The sequence below is a fragment of the Bufo gargarizans genome, chromosome 11, assembly GCF_014858855.1.
Source record: "Bufo gargarizans isolate SCDJY-AF-19 chromosome 11, ASM1485885v1, whole genome shotgun sequence".
NCBI lineage: Eukaryota > Metazoa > Chordata > Amphibia > Anura > Bufonidae > Bufo > Bufo gargarizans.
In genome coordinates this window covers 75,563,821-75,582,061 of record NC_058090.1, presented here as the reverse complement: position 1 = coordinate 75,582,061, position 18,241 = coordinate 75,563,821, and the positions used below count along the sequence as shown (strand labels likewise).

Below are 18,241 nucleotides of genomic sequence, written 5' to 3'. Positions count from 1 at the left end.
AGGTAAGTACGGGTCTTACGCTGTGTATTTGGGCAGTGATAGTCCGTTGTTGATAGTCCCTTATATTGCGATCTGCATATAATCAGCAGGTGAATATATTTAGCACTTCAGTCCAGCGCCATATTGGTCTTATGTTTTATGCCTTTTGTATCAATATCTTTGCGTTTCCCTGTTTAATCGATGTGATGGGTAACGAAGTGATACACACGTGGCTTCTATCCCGCTGTTCGTCTCTCCTCTACGATCCTCGCTATGCGCTGATGCTTGTACTTTTACTCCTTGCGCATGTGGTCTGGGGAGACTGACACTCTAACTTTGTTTCGTTATTAGTTTTCTTGTACTTGTAGTTCTTTTCTGCTCCGCTGTGGCACAAGAAAACTAATAACGAAACAAAGTTAGAGTCCCAGTCTCTCCAGACCGCATGCGCAAGGAGTAAAGGTACAAGCATCAGCGCATAGCGAGGATCGTAGAGACGAACAGCGGGATAGAAGCCACGCGTGTATCACTTCGTTACCCATCACATCGATTAAACAGGGTAACGCAAAGATATTGATACAAAAGGCATAAAACATAAGACCAATATGGCGCTGGACTGAAGTGCTAAATATATTCACCGGCTCATCATATGCAGATCGCAATAAGAAGGACTATCAACAACGGACTATCACTGTACAAATACACAGCGTAAGATATGTACTTACCTCCTATACAATACCGCTATATAATTCCTGTTTCGCGTGAGCTCCGCAACAGGAAAAGAGGGACTGTGATTACTATTACCGCAGTGTATGAATACACGCAAACACAAAAAGTGCGCACAAATTTTATGAATTTGTTTTATTTCACTATATGAATGTTGAATGTATTGGTTTTTATAATAAATAGATATTTTATAAGAGGTAGAACCGGCCATTTGCTTAATATTTTACAATTACAGCTGAGTGGTTTCAGCTGGGTCGTGTTAAATTCCGGTGAGCAATTCAAATGCATTTATCACTGTTTAAAATAAAAATTGCATCAGTCATATCCACGAGGATGATAGCTAACCTGGGGTCCTGTAATGTGGTCCTCCAGAACCGCTTCTTACTTTTCTTCATCCCAGTTATGATATAGGCCTGTTCATGACCAGAAAAAGTGCTTTTTAGGTATGAATGATGTCACGTTACTGAGGGGAAAAAAGTAAGAAGGTCTCTGCATGATGAGTCCCTAGGTAAGTTAGATGGTTTCCTGGGGACTGAGCCAACTTTTTTGTATCAAAGCCAAGTGTTAGCCATGTCTAGCCAAATCCTTGTAGTGGATCAGTTTTTCAATATCAGATGAAGGCACAGACTTTAATTATAAGGCAACCTTCATTTAGCATGCAATGTCAGATATTTCAGGACTATAACACACACATTTTTTGCAAATGCCTATTTTTCTATACATGATTTTATTACAATGTTGGCTGATATTTTAAGGGTTTTCATTGATCGCGACTCCAACAGTATAGTGTCCAAATTGTAAAATTGTATTTTTATTAATTCCTAATCTGAATTGCAGCATCTCTCAGCCTCTTTTTCGGAGAATAGATTTTTTTTTCCTTGCCTCTGTTATATTTATAGTTAATTATTTTTATTTTATTTTTTCTTAAGGGTACATTTAACATCTTGTCTATAGGACTGACTTTTGCCTATCCAAGGCTTAGTTTAGTAGATTGTACTATTATTTATTCATCACAGATCGCATTGTGACTTCTAATTGCTAAATGAAAAAGAATTTGAAGACATTTTTTGATTTTCCAAATTTGATTTGTAAGATGGGAGGCCATGAACTGGGATCCTTACTGAGACCTTGAACGAAAGGGTCCCTTTAGTCAGTAACCAATTGCTCTTTGGTTGTCACTGCTTTGGACATCTTCAAACAAAACCAAATGAGCCCTACTCCTTGTCTGGACCCTTTTGTTTAAAGTATTGGCTGGGTCACAGCATTTATGAACCCCCATGTACTTCTAACATTAGACATTCTTGAAATTGGAAGTCCTGATTTAACATTCTAGAGCCATAAACATTGTGTCATGCCTATTCATGTAAAATGAGGTGCATTCCTGTTTCTTTTTTCCCCTTTTCTCGGTGATTATGATTGTGACAGTTCTAAACTAAATGTTATTGAAATGTTTTGAATTGGAGTTTTATGATGGGAGTAAGGAAGAATCTTTGGTTCTTCGTTGGTTCCATCATGAAGCGCTGGCTATGGTATACAACTGCTGCAGGTAAGTGTGTCCATGTCTAACCTTTATTTCTTTCCTCACTGTTTGCATAAGCTTGTATTCATTTCATGTTTTTGTTCTTCATTTTCGGGCTTTTTATTTTAATTTAAATTATAAATGATAATAATGCTGTCTAGAAGTTGTTAATGAGGGAGCTAACTATGGCTGTCCAGCAGCTAAAGAAGACAAGCTTTGGCCAAAATAATTAAGACTCATTTCGGGAAGAAGGCTGGATCTTCCATTTTTAGCCGTGATGCTTCCTACCTATTAGGGTTTACTTATCAGAGGCATACTTTCCATAATCATGGCTAATGTGTTGGTCTAGACCATGCACAGAGATGGGGACTGCATGACTATGGTTATGGCACATATCTTAGAGAGCACTAAAACAATCCTTAAACCTATCCATATCAAATATTCATAATTAAGAAGAGCTGAAAAGGAGGTTGAGCCTCTTGCCTTAAAAGGCACGTCCCATCAGGACCACCCCTCTCCACTGTTCCATTTGGACTTATGAACATTATTAATGGGTTTAACCCGCTATAAGCCAGACTCGAAATGTCCATGCATTAGAGAGCTGACCATTCAGCAGTCGTGGCTGTGGTTTCAGTAAATGGCCCTGCTGCAATCTGAAAGGAGTTATTTTTTTTCCACAGGCTGAGATCAATATGTACCTAGGGTAACCATAATCCAAAAATTATTGTACTTGGGACCACACAGTGAAAAGATATTTGCCATTCATCGTGTTCAGTCAGGTTCTTGACACCATCAACACCTGCAGATCATAGTATCATGAGATACCTGATCCTGTATGCTAGGAAATAAGGATCCCTTCTGTAGGCTTACTACTTTACTTTGTCCTTCCTCAAACATTGTACTTGACAGAAACTCCCCACATAGGCACAGAATTTGTCCTTCACGTTAAGTCACCACAGTAAGGTCAATGAGATGTGTCCCTGATAAACAAATTACTTGATTTGTTCCAATTCAAGAATTTTAAACCCTTTCAAGGAGCAGATTAATCCTTTGACCATGAGTAAATGAACCTTCAAGCATTCCTTGAGATCCTTCACACAAGAGCTTAATCTCAAGAGACATGCATTTCACAAACAAAACAGTCACTGTCAATTCTTCCATAAATCAAATGAAAATAAGTGATATTTATCAGACCTGGAAACTATGGAATATATTAAAGGGAATTTGTCACCAGGTTTATGCTGTTCTATCTAGGGGCAACCTCATTTTACCCGAGTAGTTTTCATAAAATTACGTAATCACAAGTCAAGACTCTGTGTAAACTGAGGGTCTTCTCACTATTCATAAGCTTCCAGCTTAGTGTGGGAGGAGCCCATAGGTCTTAAAGGGCATCTGTCAGCAGTTTTGTACCTATGACACTGGCTGACCTGTTACATGTGCACTTGGCAGCTAAAGGCATCTGTGTTGGTCCCATGTTCATAAGTCTCCGCATTGCTGAGAAAAAGTATTAATATATGTAAATGAGCCTCTATGAGCAACGGGGGCATCCTCTCTACTTTGATTGACAGGGCCAGGCATGATGATGTTTTCACTGCCTGACCCTGTCAAAGTGGAGAGGGTGTGGCAGTTGCAGAGAGAGCTGAGCCTCTAGGTGTATCGGCAAAGCCCTTGTTGCTCATTTGAATATATTAAAACATACATTTTCTGAGCAATGCGGGTGAATACAAATATGGGACCAACACAGAGGCCTTCAGCTGCCAAGCGCACATGCAACAAGTCAGCTACTTTCATAGGTACAAAACTGCTGACAGATGCCCTTTAAGTACTGAGGACTGCCTCACACAGGACTCCATATCAGAGTTGCCAATCAGAATTTTTATTTTTTTTCTGGACAGCTTATCCCAAATCATGGACTGCCCAAAAATTTTTACAGACAAATAAAAAAACATAATGATAGGAACTCATTGCCAGCATTTAATGTGAGCTGCGAAATGATGATAATTACCACCAAAATAATCTAGCTAAAGACCACCAGCCTCAAATAAATCACAGACACATATTTTTTATTTCAGGGACACAGGGAAAAAAGTTGCCTATTATTAAGTGACATCAGGGTGTATTGTACCTACATTATACTACCCTCAGATAGGACACCAGTATAAACCAGGTTCCAAACCAGTATAAACCAGGTTCCATTAAAAATGGATTTCATTAACGCAACTGTCCGGTTTAAGAAAAAAAAATCCCAACTGAATACTGAACAGAACACTTACCTGGTGCTCATCTTTTCAACTTCAGATCGGGCAGTTCCCGGGCTCAGACTACCTGATGCACACTACATTTGCTAGTCTAAGACGCTTCTTGCTCGTCCAGTCTTGCCTTCAGATTGGTCAGCACTGTTCCTGTGAGCAGTGCTGGCCAATCCAAGGGTAGAAGGAAGTGTCCTGAACTCCGAAATTTACAGCGTGCATCAGGTAGTCCAAGAAGTGGTGTGGTCACCTTGGCTGACGCAAGGCGCCTGAGAATTGGTGGATCTGTAGTTGAAATGATGAAAAGGAGGACATCCGGTAAGTCAGTGAATTTCTTTTTTTGAACCAGAGGGTCATTTTAGGATTTTGCTGTACACCTTCAATAACGTATTGTACCTAGCTATGTATTAGTTCATTTATTTGACTGACCCATTTAAGAGCCAGAGTCTCTATAGCAGAAGTTATCATAATTGCTTTGTGACTTATGTTATAATGAGCTCTAATAATTAACAAGAAGGAACAATTACCTGACATGTAATCATACACACATAATTATATATATTACTGTCTGAATGGTTGCTCCCTCCATCCTTCCCAACTCAAAAAAACCCTCTTGATATACAGTATTTTTTGTTTTTGTTATGCATAAGATCAAGATTTGTGGTTTCAAGAGGACCTCTCCTGACATGTCTGTTTTAGTAACTACTTGAATTCCCCATGTAATAATTCTAGGGTATCTATTCTCATGGTTCTATGTTGTGCCATTCTTCTGTTATTTCCACTAGAACTTGAATTGCCAGCAGTCTGCAATAAAGGTACAGAAGGGTGTTACCATTAGTGGGTGTGTCGTATTCTGTCCAATCAGTGCTGTGCAGACGGTGCAGGTACACACCCTCCACTGGTAACACCCATCTGTACCTTTACTGCAAACTCCTAGCAATTCATTCATAAACTTCTAGTAGAAATGCACAAGATAGAGCCATAAGAAGAGATGGTCCAGAATTGATATTACATGGGGAATGCAACTAGTTACTACCACAGACCTGTCTGGAGAGTTGACAGGTCCTCTAAGATGAGAAATTGCTTAATTATATACCATTTGTCTCCCTGTCCATTGAAATGTGTCTTTTTATACCGTTTGCATTTGACTTGCATGAAAGGGGAAGGGACATGATACAAAGTTAAGGACATGATTACCATTATAAAGAGTGTTTGAACTGTTAATGACTCATGGACAAAGCTAATTCCTACACATGGTTTCTGAAGAAACCAACTCCATTATTCTTATTTTAGCATTTTTTATTTATTTTCTTCTCTATCATACTACCAACAAACCTGTCAATTGTAATGACCATGTTGCCCAGTCAAGAACATCCGTTGCATTCCAGTTCATGTGAACACGGTACACTCTATCCGAAATTTGGTTGGACGTCAAAGATAATTAAACAGGATTGTGACCTAGCTAAACTGTGACCCAACGTGTCTGCGACTTTAACCAACAATCTCAAGTGTCTCTGCTCATTTTCAATCTTTTGTTTTTGTCCATGCAATAGCTCCACTATAAATTGGAAGGGCTTAAAGATGAACTCAGGAGGAGTAGAGGCTGCGAAACAAGAGTAACTATTACTGATCAAAGGAGCTGCTTCCATTCGCAAAAAAGATGCTTTGCGCTATGAGTTTGAGCTCCTTATTATATTTCGTGAAGATTCCTGACTTTCATTTTACTTCCTTAGCGCTGTCTTTCCACTAACATTTTTCTCTTATTAGCTTTTCTCTTGTGTCCTTTTGGATATATGTTTTTTTTCCACACTAGTACTTTACTAGTCTACTTGTTTATTTTTAGGACTCTTTTGTGTTGTTCTAGTTTCATTTCTCAGTTCTAAATGTGTTAATTTAAAACACTTCTACTCACGTGTACTCCATGTGTACCTGTCCAACCATAATGTCCATAGTTTGTAGGAGGTGTTATTTTTGTAGGTCCAATCTTCTCATGACTCTTCTCCACCAGTGTTCATTTTCATCTCTTTCATCCGTCCTGATACTTGGTTCAGGCTTTGTTTCTTGAATTCAAAACCTCAAAAAGTTCCCTTTTTATTGATAAAGTACATGACTTTAAAAATAGTATATCAATATTTCACGGTTGTAACCTATCGTTGGGTAACTCTTCGATAAGGACAGGTATAGTTTTAAGAATTCCATTAACGTACTTAAAGGAGTTGTCAAGAGGGTAAAAAATGGTTGGAAAAGAAATGTCAGAATGTCAAAAATAAATTAAAGGGATTCTCACCCTCAAGCGATCCTCTACTGGTCTCATTCCAACGCTTACTGCGTCCCCACTGGCCTCGCGTGTAGGAGATGCCTTCTCAGTTAGTCATTGACCACAGCAGTGACCTGACTCAGCAAGTGATTGGCTAAGGCTACTTTCACACTAGCGTTCGATCGGATCCGTTCTGAACGGATCCGATCATAATAATGCAGACGGAGGCTCCGTTCAGAACGGATCCGTCTGCATTATTTTAGCATATAACAGCTAAGTGTGAAAATAGCCTCGTACGGATCCGTCCAGTCTTTCAATGTAAAGTCAATGGGGGACGGATCCGCCTGAAGATTGAGCCATATTGTGGCATCTTCAAACGGATCCGTCCCCATTGACTTACATTGTAAGTCTGGACGGATCCGCACGCCTCCGCACGGCCAGGCGGACACCCGAACGCTGCAAGCAGCGTTCAGCTGTCCGCCTGTCCGTGCGGAGGCGAGCGGAGCGGAGGCTGAACGCCGCCAGACTGATGCAGTCTGAGCGGATCCACTCCATTCAGACTGCATCAGGGCTGGACGGCTGCGTTCGGGTCCGCTCGTGAGCCCCTTCAAACGGAGCTCACGAGCGGACCGACGAACGCTAGTGTGAAAGTAGCCTAAGCAGGCATTTCCTGCATGTCGACAGGAAGCAGAAACCAGTGGGGACCCAGTAAGCGTCGGTTTTGGAGTAACAGGGGAAGGTGAATATAGCTTCTCATGTTTTTTATTCCATTTTGGGGCCTTTCCCAATAGTTTTTACTCCATGGACAACTGCTTTAAATTTGTGAAGGCGTGGAGAAGAAAATTATGTTGTTTCTGTATTATTCCTGTGCCTTATGAAAATTTTGAATGCTTCTGTGTCCCTCAAGATTGAACTTTGGAGCCATGATCTTTCTCCTGATTTTTTGGGTGGTATATATTACCATCACACAACTCTGTCGAAGGCCTATTTTTATTAACTATAGATTTCAACAGATATATTAAATACTTTTTATAGCATCAACTCTAAATGTGGTACGCCAATACTTTTTGACCATTTTAGAAGATACTTTCTGGTTTCGTACTCATACAAGGCGCTTAAAATTTAAAAAACAAATCCGAACCAAATCATGAGACATTCTGTCAATGAGATGTATCTGTTCTGCTTTTCGAACATTGTTTTTCCAGGAAGGGCAGTCATACACCACCATTAGCTGCAACATTTCTGTCATATACTGTTCCATTACAGCAAGTAGGCTGTGTTGCTTGGTAGATTTCAACTTGTTGTGTGGATGTACATATTTTTCAGTTTATGGGCAGGCTTCTGTATGGACATAATATTAAGATATTCTACTCTCTCTTATGGACAATGTCACAAGCTCTTCTAAAATCGACACTGTCTAACAGATTATTACACCACTTTTTGAGAGCTCAAGATTTCCTATGTACAATATTCTAGATTAACATTCATGGCTATGGTATACCCCAAATCCTAAGTTTTTACCTTGAATGTGACTTTATGGTCAATAGTTTATATGTACAGAAGGGCTAGTAATACATTTTGTTTCCTTACACTGATAGCTGAAATAATGTTGGAACACTGTTCTTATCAAAATTGGCCTATAGTACTAATTAATGAAGAGTAATTCCAAGGAGCCTGTCCATGAATTGCCTTCCATGCTAGAAGGGTTGGAGCGCATTGTCGGACAATGCGTTACAAGTCACTATGGCATTAAAGGTAGAGTACACATGTTTTTTTTTACTTACTGTTGTTACTAATGTACTGTTTGATCTCTTTACAGGTCCAATCCAGATGTAGCAGCAAGGAAAACATCCTTAGAGCCAGTAAGTAGTTGTTAAACATGACTTTTATGAATTTATGTACACAAAATATTTTGTACATAAGGTGGTTCTTAGTCAAAGAGTAGGACAGAAGTACCATTGATGCCGCCCCAGAAGGACTCCAAACACATTAGCAATTTTCAGCGGGACGGGCTTACAATCTAATGTTTATGGGGAGCTCTCAACTCAACAGATCTTTTTGTTCTACTGGGAGATAAGCCACTACCAGAGGTGTTTGGCAAGGGCTTTCTCCTCTCTCGGTCAAACAACGTCTGTATATGTATGGAGGAATCGGGAGAGAGATAGATGTATGGAACCATGTGGATATGTGCCAGCACTTAACCCCTTCTAGACCTCTGCCATACTTGTCCGGTCTTTAAAGATGACGCTCGCTCATGAGTGCAGTGGGCAGCAGAGGCCCGGGGATAATGTCTGTGATCGGTGACAGTGCAGAATACAGACATTTAATCTCTCAGATGCCATGGTCAAATGTGACTTCTGAGAGTGCAAAAATGAGAAGTCGTGCACCTACTGGACTGGGCCACCTTCCCCTGGCTGAGATCAGGGAAGGCGTTCCATACAAGTAATAGGCCTGAGCTTATACAAGGCTTCCAGGCCGGTTACTAGTATATTTCAAAGCGAATGGCAGCACTGTGTTGGAATATCCTGTATTCTGTAATAGATAAAAATCCATTACAGAATGCAAGGGACAATCTAATAATTGCTTGTCATAGTCACCTAGGGTGACTTAAAAAAAAAAGATTATATATATATTTCAAATTACACCTCTTTCCTTAGAATAAAGGTGGTCAGAACAGTGTCTTATCTCATCTCTCTTAGTAAAGGCAAGATGACACAACCCCAGTGGGACAGTAGGACAGTTTGATGTTCCTACAGTAGACCACTATATAGTGCCTGATGTAAAGATAATGCCCAAAATTCTGATTTCCTAAACAGACTCCGCGCAGACACTGAACCAGCAGGGGTGGTTGGTAGATTTCAGATTTGAAAGCAATAGAATTGGGAATGCAGATCTATAACAAGACACAGGACCAGTAATAGATAAGTAAAGTTGTTATGTAGAGGAATTCTATATGTTAATTGATGTTAGGCGAAGGATATACAATTTACTCATAATAAGTGATATTTCATCATAGTTTGCAAATTTTAAAGGGGTTGTTAACCCCTTTGGACCTTATATCCAGACCTACCAGTGTGGCTAGAATCCTACATACCTGATCCACCTGCTGTGTTCTGGCTCAAGTCACCCTGCCTCAACATCTGGTTTGACAGTGGTCACGTGGCCACTGCAGTTAATGACTGACTGCAGTGGTCATCTATGTGTCATGTTACCCAATGACGTGACGCACGGGTGACACGTCTCAACTGTGCCCAGTCCTGTGTCAAACCAGATGTGGACGTGGGGAGACCCGAGCTCAAGGGGAATTGATGGAGCAAGGTAAGTATAGTTACCAGCAGAGGTCTGGCCATGCTGGGTAGGTCTGCAGTAAAGGCCCCCCCAAGGTGAACAAGCCCTTTAAAGGGAATCGGTCACCACCTAGCTTGCTATGAAACCATCTTACATGCCAGATGTGTTCTTATCAATACATTCTAATGGTGTTGGTGAGGACATACTCAAGTCTGGCCCTGAAGTCTCTCAAAGTCTTGGAATTGCTCACGGTTTCCTTCACTGTTCAGCACAGGCACAGTACAGAATCCACAAGCTCCTGTCCTGTACTGCGCCTGCGCCAAATAATAAAGCAAACGAGCAATCGCGAGACTGCGGGAGACTTCTGGGCCACGAGTGAGTACGTCTTCACCGGTTGGCCCTGTCAGTCAAAGGGGTGGGGGCACTGTCAGGAACGTAAAGGAGTGGAGCCTCAGGTGCAGGAAGGTGCTGGGAGACCACCCTTGTTGCACCAAGGACTAATTAGCATAAATGGGGCCAGCAATGGAAACAGGACTAACACTGTAAGGCTTCTTGCACACGAACGTTTTTGCGGATTCCGTTTGCAGTTTGCAATCATTTCAATGGTTCAGCAAAAAAATATAAAAAATATGAATGTATTTCCGTATATCCGTTCCGCTGAAAGATAGAACTTGTCTTATTATTGCCCGCAATTAACGATACGTGGCTCCATTCAAGTCAATGGGTCCGCAAAAAATAAGGAATGCATATGGAACACATCTGTGTGTCATCCGTTTTTTGCGGATCCATGCCCACTTTGCCCCGGTGTATACTGTTAAAACACATTACTGTACATTACATTATTGATTAAACATTTTATGTTTCTGTTTGCAACCCGCAAACAATGGATCGCATACGGATATTTTTTGCGGAACTATGAAACAGAAACATAAAACTGAATAACGGATCCGTTAAAAACAGACATCTGAAAAAGCCATACGGTCGTGTGCAAGAGGCCTTAGAATGTATTGACAAACGCACATCTGGCATGCAAGATGGTGTCATAGCGAGCTATGTGGTGACAGATTCTCTCTAAGGTCTTCTTGCTTCTGCTGCTTTTTGTCCCATTGAAGAACGTGTTATGCCCCCTTTTTTTACCTTGTAGGATATTTTTTTTAGCATATACTGTATGTCTTTTCTTCTATACATAACACAGTGATTTCGTTCTCTGCAAAGTCATTCTCAATGTGCTTGGCTTTTAGGTCACAGCGCAGTTGATATCACTAAGGTAGCAAGAAGACACCGCATGTCTCCGTTTCCGCTAACATCCATGGATAAAGCCTTCATTACAGTCCTGGAGATGACTCCAGTTCTAGGGACTGAAATAATAAATTATAGAGGTACCGTGTCTGTTTCTATACCATTTTGACACAGTGGCTAATATTGTGGACTTAAAGGATTTGGCCAAACTTGAACATTGGTGGTATATCGCTAGGACATGCCATCAATGTCAGATAGGTGCGGGTCCCACCTCTGGGACCTGCTGCTATCTACAGAATAGAGCCCCTGAGGTGAAGGAGGGCACACTGCGCATGCGTGATGTGCCCTTCTTTTATCGCTATGGGAGTTCCAAAGTCCCGTAGTGGTGAATGGAGAGAGCACTGCGCAAGCAGGACACCTCTCGATTCCATCTATTTTCTGAACTGAGAAGGTGATAACTGTTAGATGTTAGAAGTGTCCAACTGCTTGGCCCCCAGCTGATCATGAAACCGGGGGTCCCATGTCCACCAATTGAATGGAGTGGCGATTGCATTGCAACTCCATTCAACCTCTGTGGGACTTCAGAAGATGGCCGAGCGCTGTACTCTGCTATTTTTGGCAGTTTTATAGCCTTCAAATGGTGCCGTAGAGCGCATTCTCGCCCATTTACATAGGGGACATCTATCAGTAAAACAGGGTTCCCCTAATTTAGAAGCCAGTTAAATCACTGCAAGCCCCAGCTTGATTTTTTGAGGTATCAATAGAAAACAGAAAATGTTAGGTGTTAACGGCGGATTTGTAAATGCCAGAGGTGCAACTATAGCCATAGCAGCTGCTATTGTGCCCAGAGGTTGGTGGGGCAATTGGGCTACAAGGTCATTGGATTTGAAGTTGGGATGAAATTTCTTTCTCCAAGATGAGAAGAATTGTCTTCTACCTCACGGGGGTTTTTTGCTTTCCTCTGGATCAACATTGCAGAATAACAGGCTGAACTGGATGGACAATATGTTTTTGCAGCCTTACAAACTATGTTAGTGACTGCCTGCAGCTTCCCCTTGATCGTCAAGACTTTCAGCAGCTGATCAACAAGGGCAGTAAGCATTACAGAATATTCTGTCTAGTTTGGACATTACGTTATCTAATTGCTGTGAAAGTACTCTAGTGCCACCTATTGAATGGTTACCCCAAAGCTGGCCATACACATTATAGATTATAATGAGAACGGCGGGTTCAGCCGACCTACTAATGTGTGTGGGGAGTTCCCAACTCTCCCCCGACATCATCTGGGATCGGTCGAAATATTCAAATCCTTTTGTTCTCCTGGGTTATAAACCAACTGTTTGGCCAACAGCTATCTCCCGTCTCCGACATACATGTTCTGCTCACCTGAACGTGTTTGTATATGCTATATGGAGAGCGGAGAAAACTGTCTAGCGTGGGTTTCCCCTCCCTTCATATAGCATACACAGGCATGGCGTGTTCAGCCGAGCCGAACGTGTATGTGGGAAGCCGGAAGGTAGACAGGAGATAGATGTTGGCCAAACGATTGTTGAAGGTGTATGGTCAGTAAGGGGACATTGGCATGTTAGATTTTGATGCTGTCACTCCACTACGTGCTCCTTGTTTTCTGCTGCCATTGTTCATGTTGAATGCTGCAGGCACACTCGTCGCTTAGCTCCATAGAATGGGGCTAAGCCTCAAGTGGACACCTACATGTGAACAGGCCCTAAAAGTCACTGTCTGGCCTTTTAAACAGGCCTTGGAGCTTATTTACATTTCCTTTTTCCCAGGGAGCATTGCCTGGTCTACAAGACTCCCTATGCCAGCTTGGCGCTCTCCACAAGGAGAAAATGAATTCCTCCATGCCTCCTCTGCCCCAATTACATTGTGTATGTTATGCCTGGAGTGTCCCTTTAATGTAAAAGAATTTGCCAAATATCACAAACCTCCGCTAATGTTACTTTTGTGCTTCCTATAGATGGAATGGGCCGTGTTCTTGCCCAAGAAGTATACGCAAAAGACAATTTACCACCGTTCCCAGCATCAGTCAAGGATGGGTATGCAGTAAGAGGTAAGAGGCACCTTAGCAAAGTCAACATTGTCATTTTGAGCTATGAATCTTATTACACATTAATGAAGACTTGTGTAAGGCAGAACATCAAACACCTTCCTGCTGTCTTTTTGATCTTTCACGTCTAGTCCTTTCTTTTGCTCCGTCTTTTCACAGCGGCGGATGGCCCTGGAGATCGTTTCATCATCGGCGAGTCTCAGGCTGGTGAACAGGTAAGATTTCTCTATGCATATTCATGCCTCCTGTTTCCTTTGTTATAAGTTGACCTGGTTTCACAGCAAGCCATGAAAGGTGGAATATGATGAGAAAAGGGTAAAGACACATCTCGCACTCAATTCTGCAAGTCATTGGGAGATGTGGCGGTGTCTAGACAGGAGCTTCAACCAGACTGCCCTCTCGGACGCTGCGTCTCCTGCCCTCTCTCACACGCTGCGTCTCCTGCCCTCTCTCACACGCTGCGTCTCCTGCCCTCTCTCACACGCTGCGTCTCCTGCCCTCTCTCACACGCTGCGTCTCCTGCCCTCTCTCACACGCTGCGTCTCCTGCCCTCTCTCACACGCTGCGTCACCTGCCCTCTCTCACACGCTGCGTCACCTGCCCTCTCTCACACGCTGCGTCACCTGCCCTCTCTCACACGCTGCGTCTCCTGCCCTCTCTCACACGCTGCGTCTCCTGCCCTCTCTCACACGCTGCGTCTCCTGCCCTCTCTCACACGCTGCGTCTCCTGCCCTCAGACCAGCACTGTGGCCTCATAGTATACTAAACAGTGGGGACCTAACCCCCCACAGCCCCACTGATCAGCTGTGGCGACCAATGTTAAATCTGGATCTCATGTTTTTCCACCCTTTTAGCCAACTCAGACAGTGATGCCAGGGCAAGTGATGAGGGTAACAACTGGTGCTCCAATTCCTTGTGGTGCGGATGCAGTGGTACAAGTGGAAGACACTGAGCTGATCAGAGAGTCAGATGATGTAAGTAACCACACTTCTGCACACCCCTATTGTTCTCTCCTTACCCGGACTACTCCTGCTGTGCCTATGATGCTCCATCTGATTGATTACTAGCAGTTCAGTCATGGCTGCCTGTTTACTATATCCACAATGTCCTTCTGCGGTGTGATATATATATTTACATTGTGTAGCGTGGATCCCCTACGAGGGTTGGTCCTCCTGTCTCCTTTAGCGGGCATTCAGATGACATATACATTTTAAGATCCACAAACCACGGATTCGCGAAACAAGGATACCGCCCGTGTGCATCCCAAGTTTTCCCCTACGTAACAAATGCCGATTCCTGTCTGCGGATCGAACTTGGACCAAAAATACAGTCACGTGAAATGGCCCTTAGCCAGAGAAGGAGCACCTGCAACAAGGTTCTCCCATTTTGGTGCACATACTGCAGGAAAAAGTAGTACTCACCTTTTGCTTGATCATAGGGATCCCAAAAGACAGACCTTTAAAATTAGCTGAATGCCGGGGACCCCTTCTGTAAACTGGGTTCACTTTCATTGAAATACAGTGGGGGAAATAATTATTTGACCCCTCACTGATTTTGTAAGTTTGTCCAATGACAAAGAAATGAAAAGTCTCAGAACAGTATCATTTCAATGGTAGGTTTATTGTAACAGTGGCAGATAGCACATCAAAAGGAAAATCGAAAAAATAACTTTAAATAAAAGATAGCAACTGATTTGCATTTCATTGAGTGAAATAAGTATTTGAACCCCTACCAACCATTAAGAGTTCTGGCTCCCACAGAGTGGTTAGACACTTCTACTCAATTAGTCACCCTCATTAAGGACACCTGTCTTAACTAGTCACCTGTATAAAAGACACCTGTCCACAGAATCAATCAATCAAGCAGACTCCAAACTCTCCAACATGGGAAAGACCAAAGAGCTGTCCAAGGATGTCAGAGACAAAATTGTAGACCTGCACAAGGCTGGAATGGGCTACAAAACCATTAGCAAGAAGCTGGGAGAGAAGGTGACAACTGTTGGTGCGATTGTTCGAAAATGGAAGGAGCACAAAATGACCATCAATCGACCTCGCTCTGGGGCTCCACGCAAGATCTCACCTCGTGGGGTGTCAATGGTTCTGAGAAAGGTGAAAAAGCATCCTAGAACTACACGGGAGGAGTTAGTTAATGACCTCAAATTAGCAGGGACCACAGTCACCAAGAAAACCATTGGAAACACATTACACCGCAATGGATTAAAATCCTGCAGGGCTCGCAAGGTCCCCCTGCTCAGGAAGGCACATGTGCAGGCCCGTCTGAAGTTTGCCAATGAACACCTGAATGATTCAGAGAGTGACTGGGAGAAGGTGCTGTGGTCTGATGAGACCAAAATAGAGCTCTTTGGCATTAACTCAACTCGCTGTGTTTGGAGGAAGAAAAATGCTGCCTATGACCCCCAAAACACCGTCCCCACCGTCAAGCATGGGGGTGGAAACATTTTGCTTTGGGGGTGTTTTTCTGCTAAGGGCACAGGACAACTTATTCGCATAAACGGGAAAATGGACGGAGCCATGTATCGTGAAATCCTGAGCGACAACCTCCTTCCCTCTGCCAGGAAACTGAAAATGGGTCGTGGATGGGTGTTCCAGCACGACAATGACCCAAAACATACAGCAAAGGCAACAAAGGAGTGGCTCAAGAAGAAGCACATTAAGGTCATGGAGTGGCCTAGTCAGTCTCCGGACCTTAATCCAATCGAAAACCTATGGAGGGAGCTCAAGCTCAGAGTTGCACAGAGACAGCCTCGAAACCTTAGGGATTTAGAGATGATCTGCAAAGAGGAGTGGACCAACATTCCTCCTAAAATGTGCGCAAACTTGGTCATCAATTACAAGAAACGTTTGACCTCTGTGCTTGCAAACAAGGGTTTTTCCACCAAGTATTAAGTCTTTTTTTGTTAGAGGGTTCAAATACTTATTTCACTCAATGAAATGCAAATCAGTTGCTATCTTTTATTTAAAGTTATTTTTTCGATTTTCCTTTTGATGTGCTATCTGCCACTGTTACAATAAACCTACCATTGAAATGATACTGTTCTGAGACTTTTCATTTCTTTGTCATTGGACAAACTTACAAAATCAGTGAGGGGTCAAATAATTATTTCCCCCACTGTATGCCATTGCAGTAACTCCTTAGCCATTCACTTAAAAAAAAAAAGAACACATTCTTTACATTTTATTGGGGACAGGCTGTAGTCGGATCCTAAGGAGCATCTGAAGACATTCGTTTTTTGTTTTTTTTCTCATTTTCCACATATCTTTTTATACTTCCATTTATTTCTACAGGGGACAGAAGAACTGGAAGTCCGTATATTAGTCCAAGCCCGCCCAGGCCAAGATATCAGGTGAGAGACCTGGCCATTTAGTACTTATTTCTGCACATAACGTCTTAATGTCTGGAGTAGTAAATGCTACATATTTTATATACTAAATATTCCTCATGAAATAACTTTTCGGATACATATTTTCTTAGAGCATTGCATTGTGCCGTTCCTCTGTTATTCCTTTGGACAACTGGGCATTACCATTCCTGTTTGTATATGATATGCGCATGTCTTTCCCTAGACCTATTGGGCATGACATCAAAAGAGGGGAGTGTGTACTGGCCAAGGGAACACACATGGGACCCTCCGAAATTGGCCTGCTGGCAACAGTTGGAGTCACAGAAGTTGAAGTCCACAAGTTTCCAGTAGTTGCAGTTATGTCAACAGGAAATGAGGTTTGTATGATGACCCACACACATATGACACATGTCCTCACAACATTCCTACAGATGAGCCCTCACTGCCCCATGGTTGTCGCTTTGCTTAAAGGGGTTGTGCAGTGCTATCATATTGATAACCTATCCTCAGATCGGTGGGATCAGACACCTGGCCCCCTAGCAGATCAGCTGTGTGAAGGGGTCATGACGCACATGTGAACGCTGTGTCCTCTTCACTGTTTAACGGCACACCATCTAGCTCGTAACAGCGGTGCAATGTAACTACATCTACTAGTCACCTTCACCAGTTGTAATTACACTGCACCTCCACTACAAGCTAGATGGTGTGCAGTTAATTAGTGAAGAGGATGCAGCGCTCGCACAAACACCCCTATCTCTTTAAACAACCAATTGCCAGGAGGGTAGGTTATCAATATCATCGCATTGCACAACCTCTTTAATCCTTTACGTGCACCACGATGTACAGTTATGTGATGCTGCGCTGTAAGGAATATGATATGGACCTCGCTCCTGTGTCCCGAACAGCTTCCTCATTCTCGGCGTTAGGAAGGCTCAAGGCTAACATCAATACATTCCTATGGAGCATAGCGAATCTGCCATAGACTGCAATGTTAAATCATTACAGTCTATGAGAGAAGCGATCAGAGGATTGCATGTTCAAGTCCCCTAGGGGACTTAAAAAAATGGCAAAAATTATTTTTTTTTTTATTTATTTATAAATATTAATATAAAAATTCTAATCACCCCCTTTCCCTAGTTTATGTATAAAAATAAATAAACATAATCGGTATCGTCTGAGTCCCAAAATGACCAAATTATTTACCCCTTAACGCCCAGCACCGTACATGTATGGCGCAACCAGACATGACTTAACACCCAGCGCCGATCTGCAGCAGGGGTCCGGCAGTCACTGATAGCCGGACCCCTGCTGTATGCACCGGCTTCGGTGAAATGCACGGCCGGGGTCTTCAGACGTGTGCAGGGTGTCCATCAGGTCCCCGCGCTGCTGTGATGGGGACCTGATGGCAGGGAAGGCAGCCCTATACAGAAGTATTGTAATGCATTGTAAATGGGATCAGACCCCCAAAAGTTTAAGTCCCTAAGTGGGACAAAAAATAAAGTGAAAAAAAAAACAATTAAAGTTTCAAGTAAAAAAAAAAAAGAAAAAAAAAGCATCC

The 18,241-nt window shown here is 42.5% G+C and overlaps 1 protein-coding gene across 13 annotated transcripts in view; it reads left to right on the top strand.

Annotated features, from left to right (window-relative positions):
- Positions 1-18,241, top strand: part of GPHN (gephyrin) — a 260,432-nt gene that overhangs the window by 230,091 nt on the left and 12,100 nt on the right. For 5 of the 13 annotated variants that reach the window (XM_044271633.1, XM_044271631.1, XM_044271628.1 and 2 more), the window contains 8 exons: positions 8,547-8,589; positions 11,257-11,394; positions 13,045-13,143; positions 13,233-13,325; positions 13,482-13,537; positions 14,177-14,296; positions 16,628-16,686; positions 16,907-17,060. In XM_044271633.1, the coding sequence (XP_044127568.1) occupies positions 8,547-8,589; positions 11,257-11,394; positions 13,045-13,143; positions 13,233-13,325; positions 13,482-13,537; positions 14,177-14,296; positions 16,628-16,686; positions 16,907-17,060 (762 nt within the window). Of the gene's footprint in view, positions 1-6,023; positions 6,087-8,546; positions 8,590-11,256; positions 11,395-13,044; positions 13,144-13,232; positions 13,326-13,481; positions 13,538-14,176; positions 14,297-16,627; positions 16,687-16,906; positions 17,061-18,241 lie in introns of all 13 variants that reach the window. The other 8 variants (XM_044271635.1, XM_044271634.1, XM_044271632.1 and 5 more) reach the window with 3 other exon arrangements.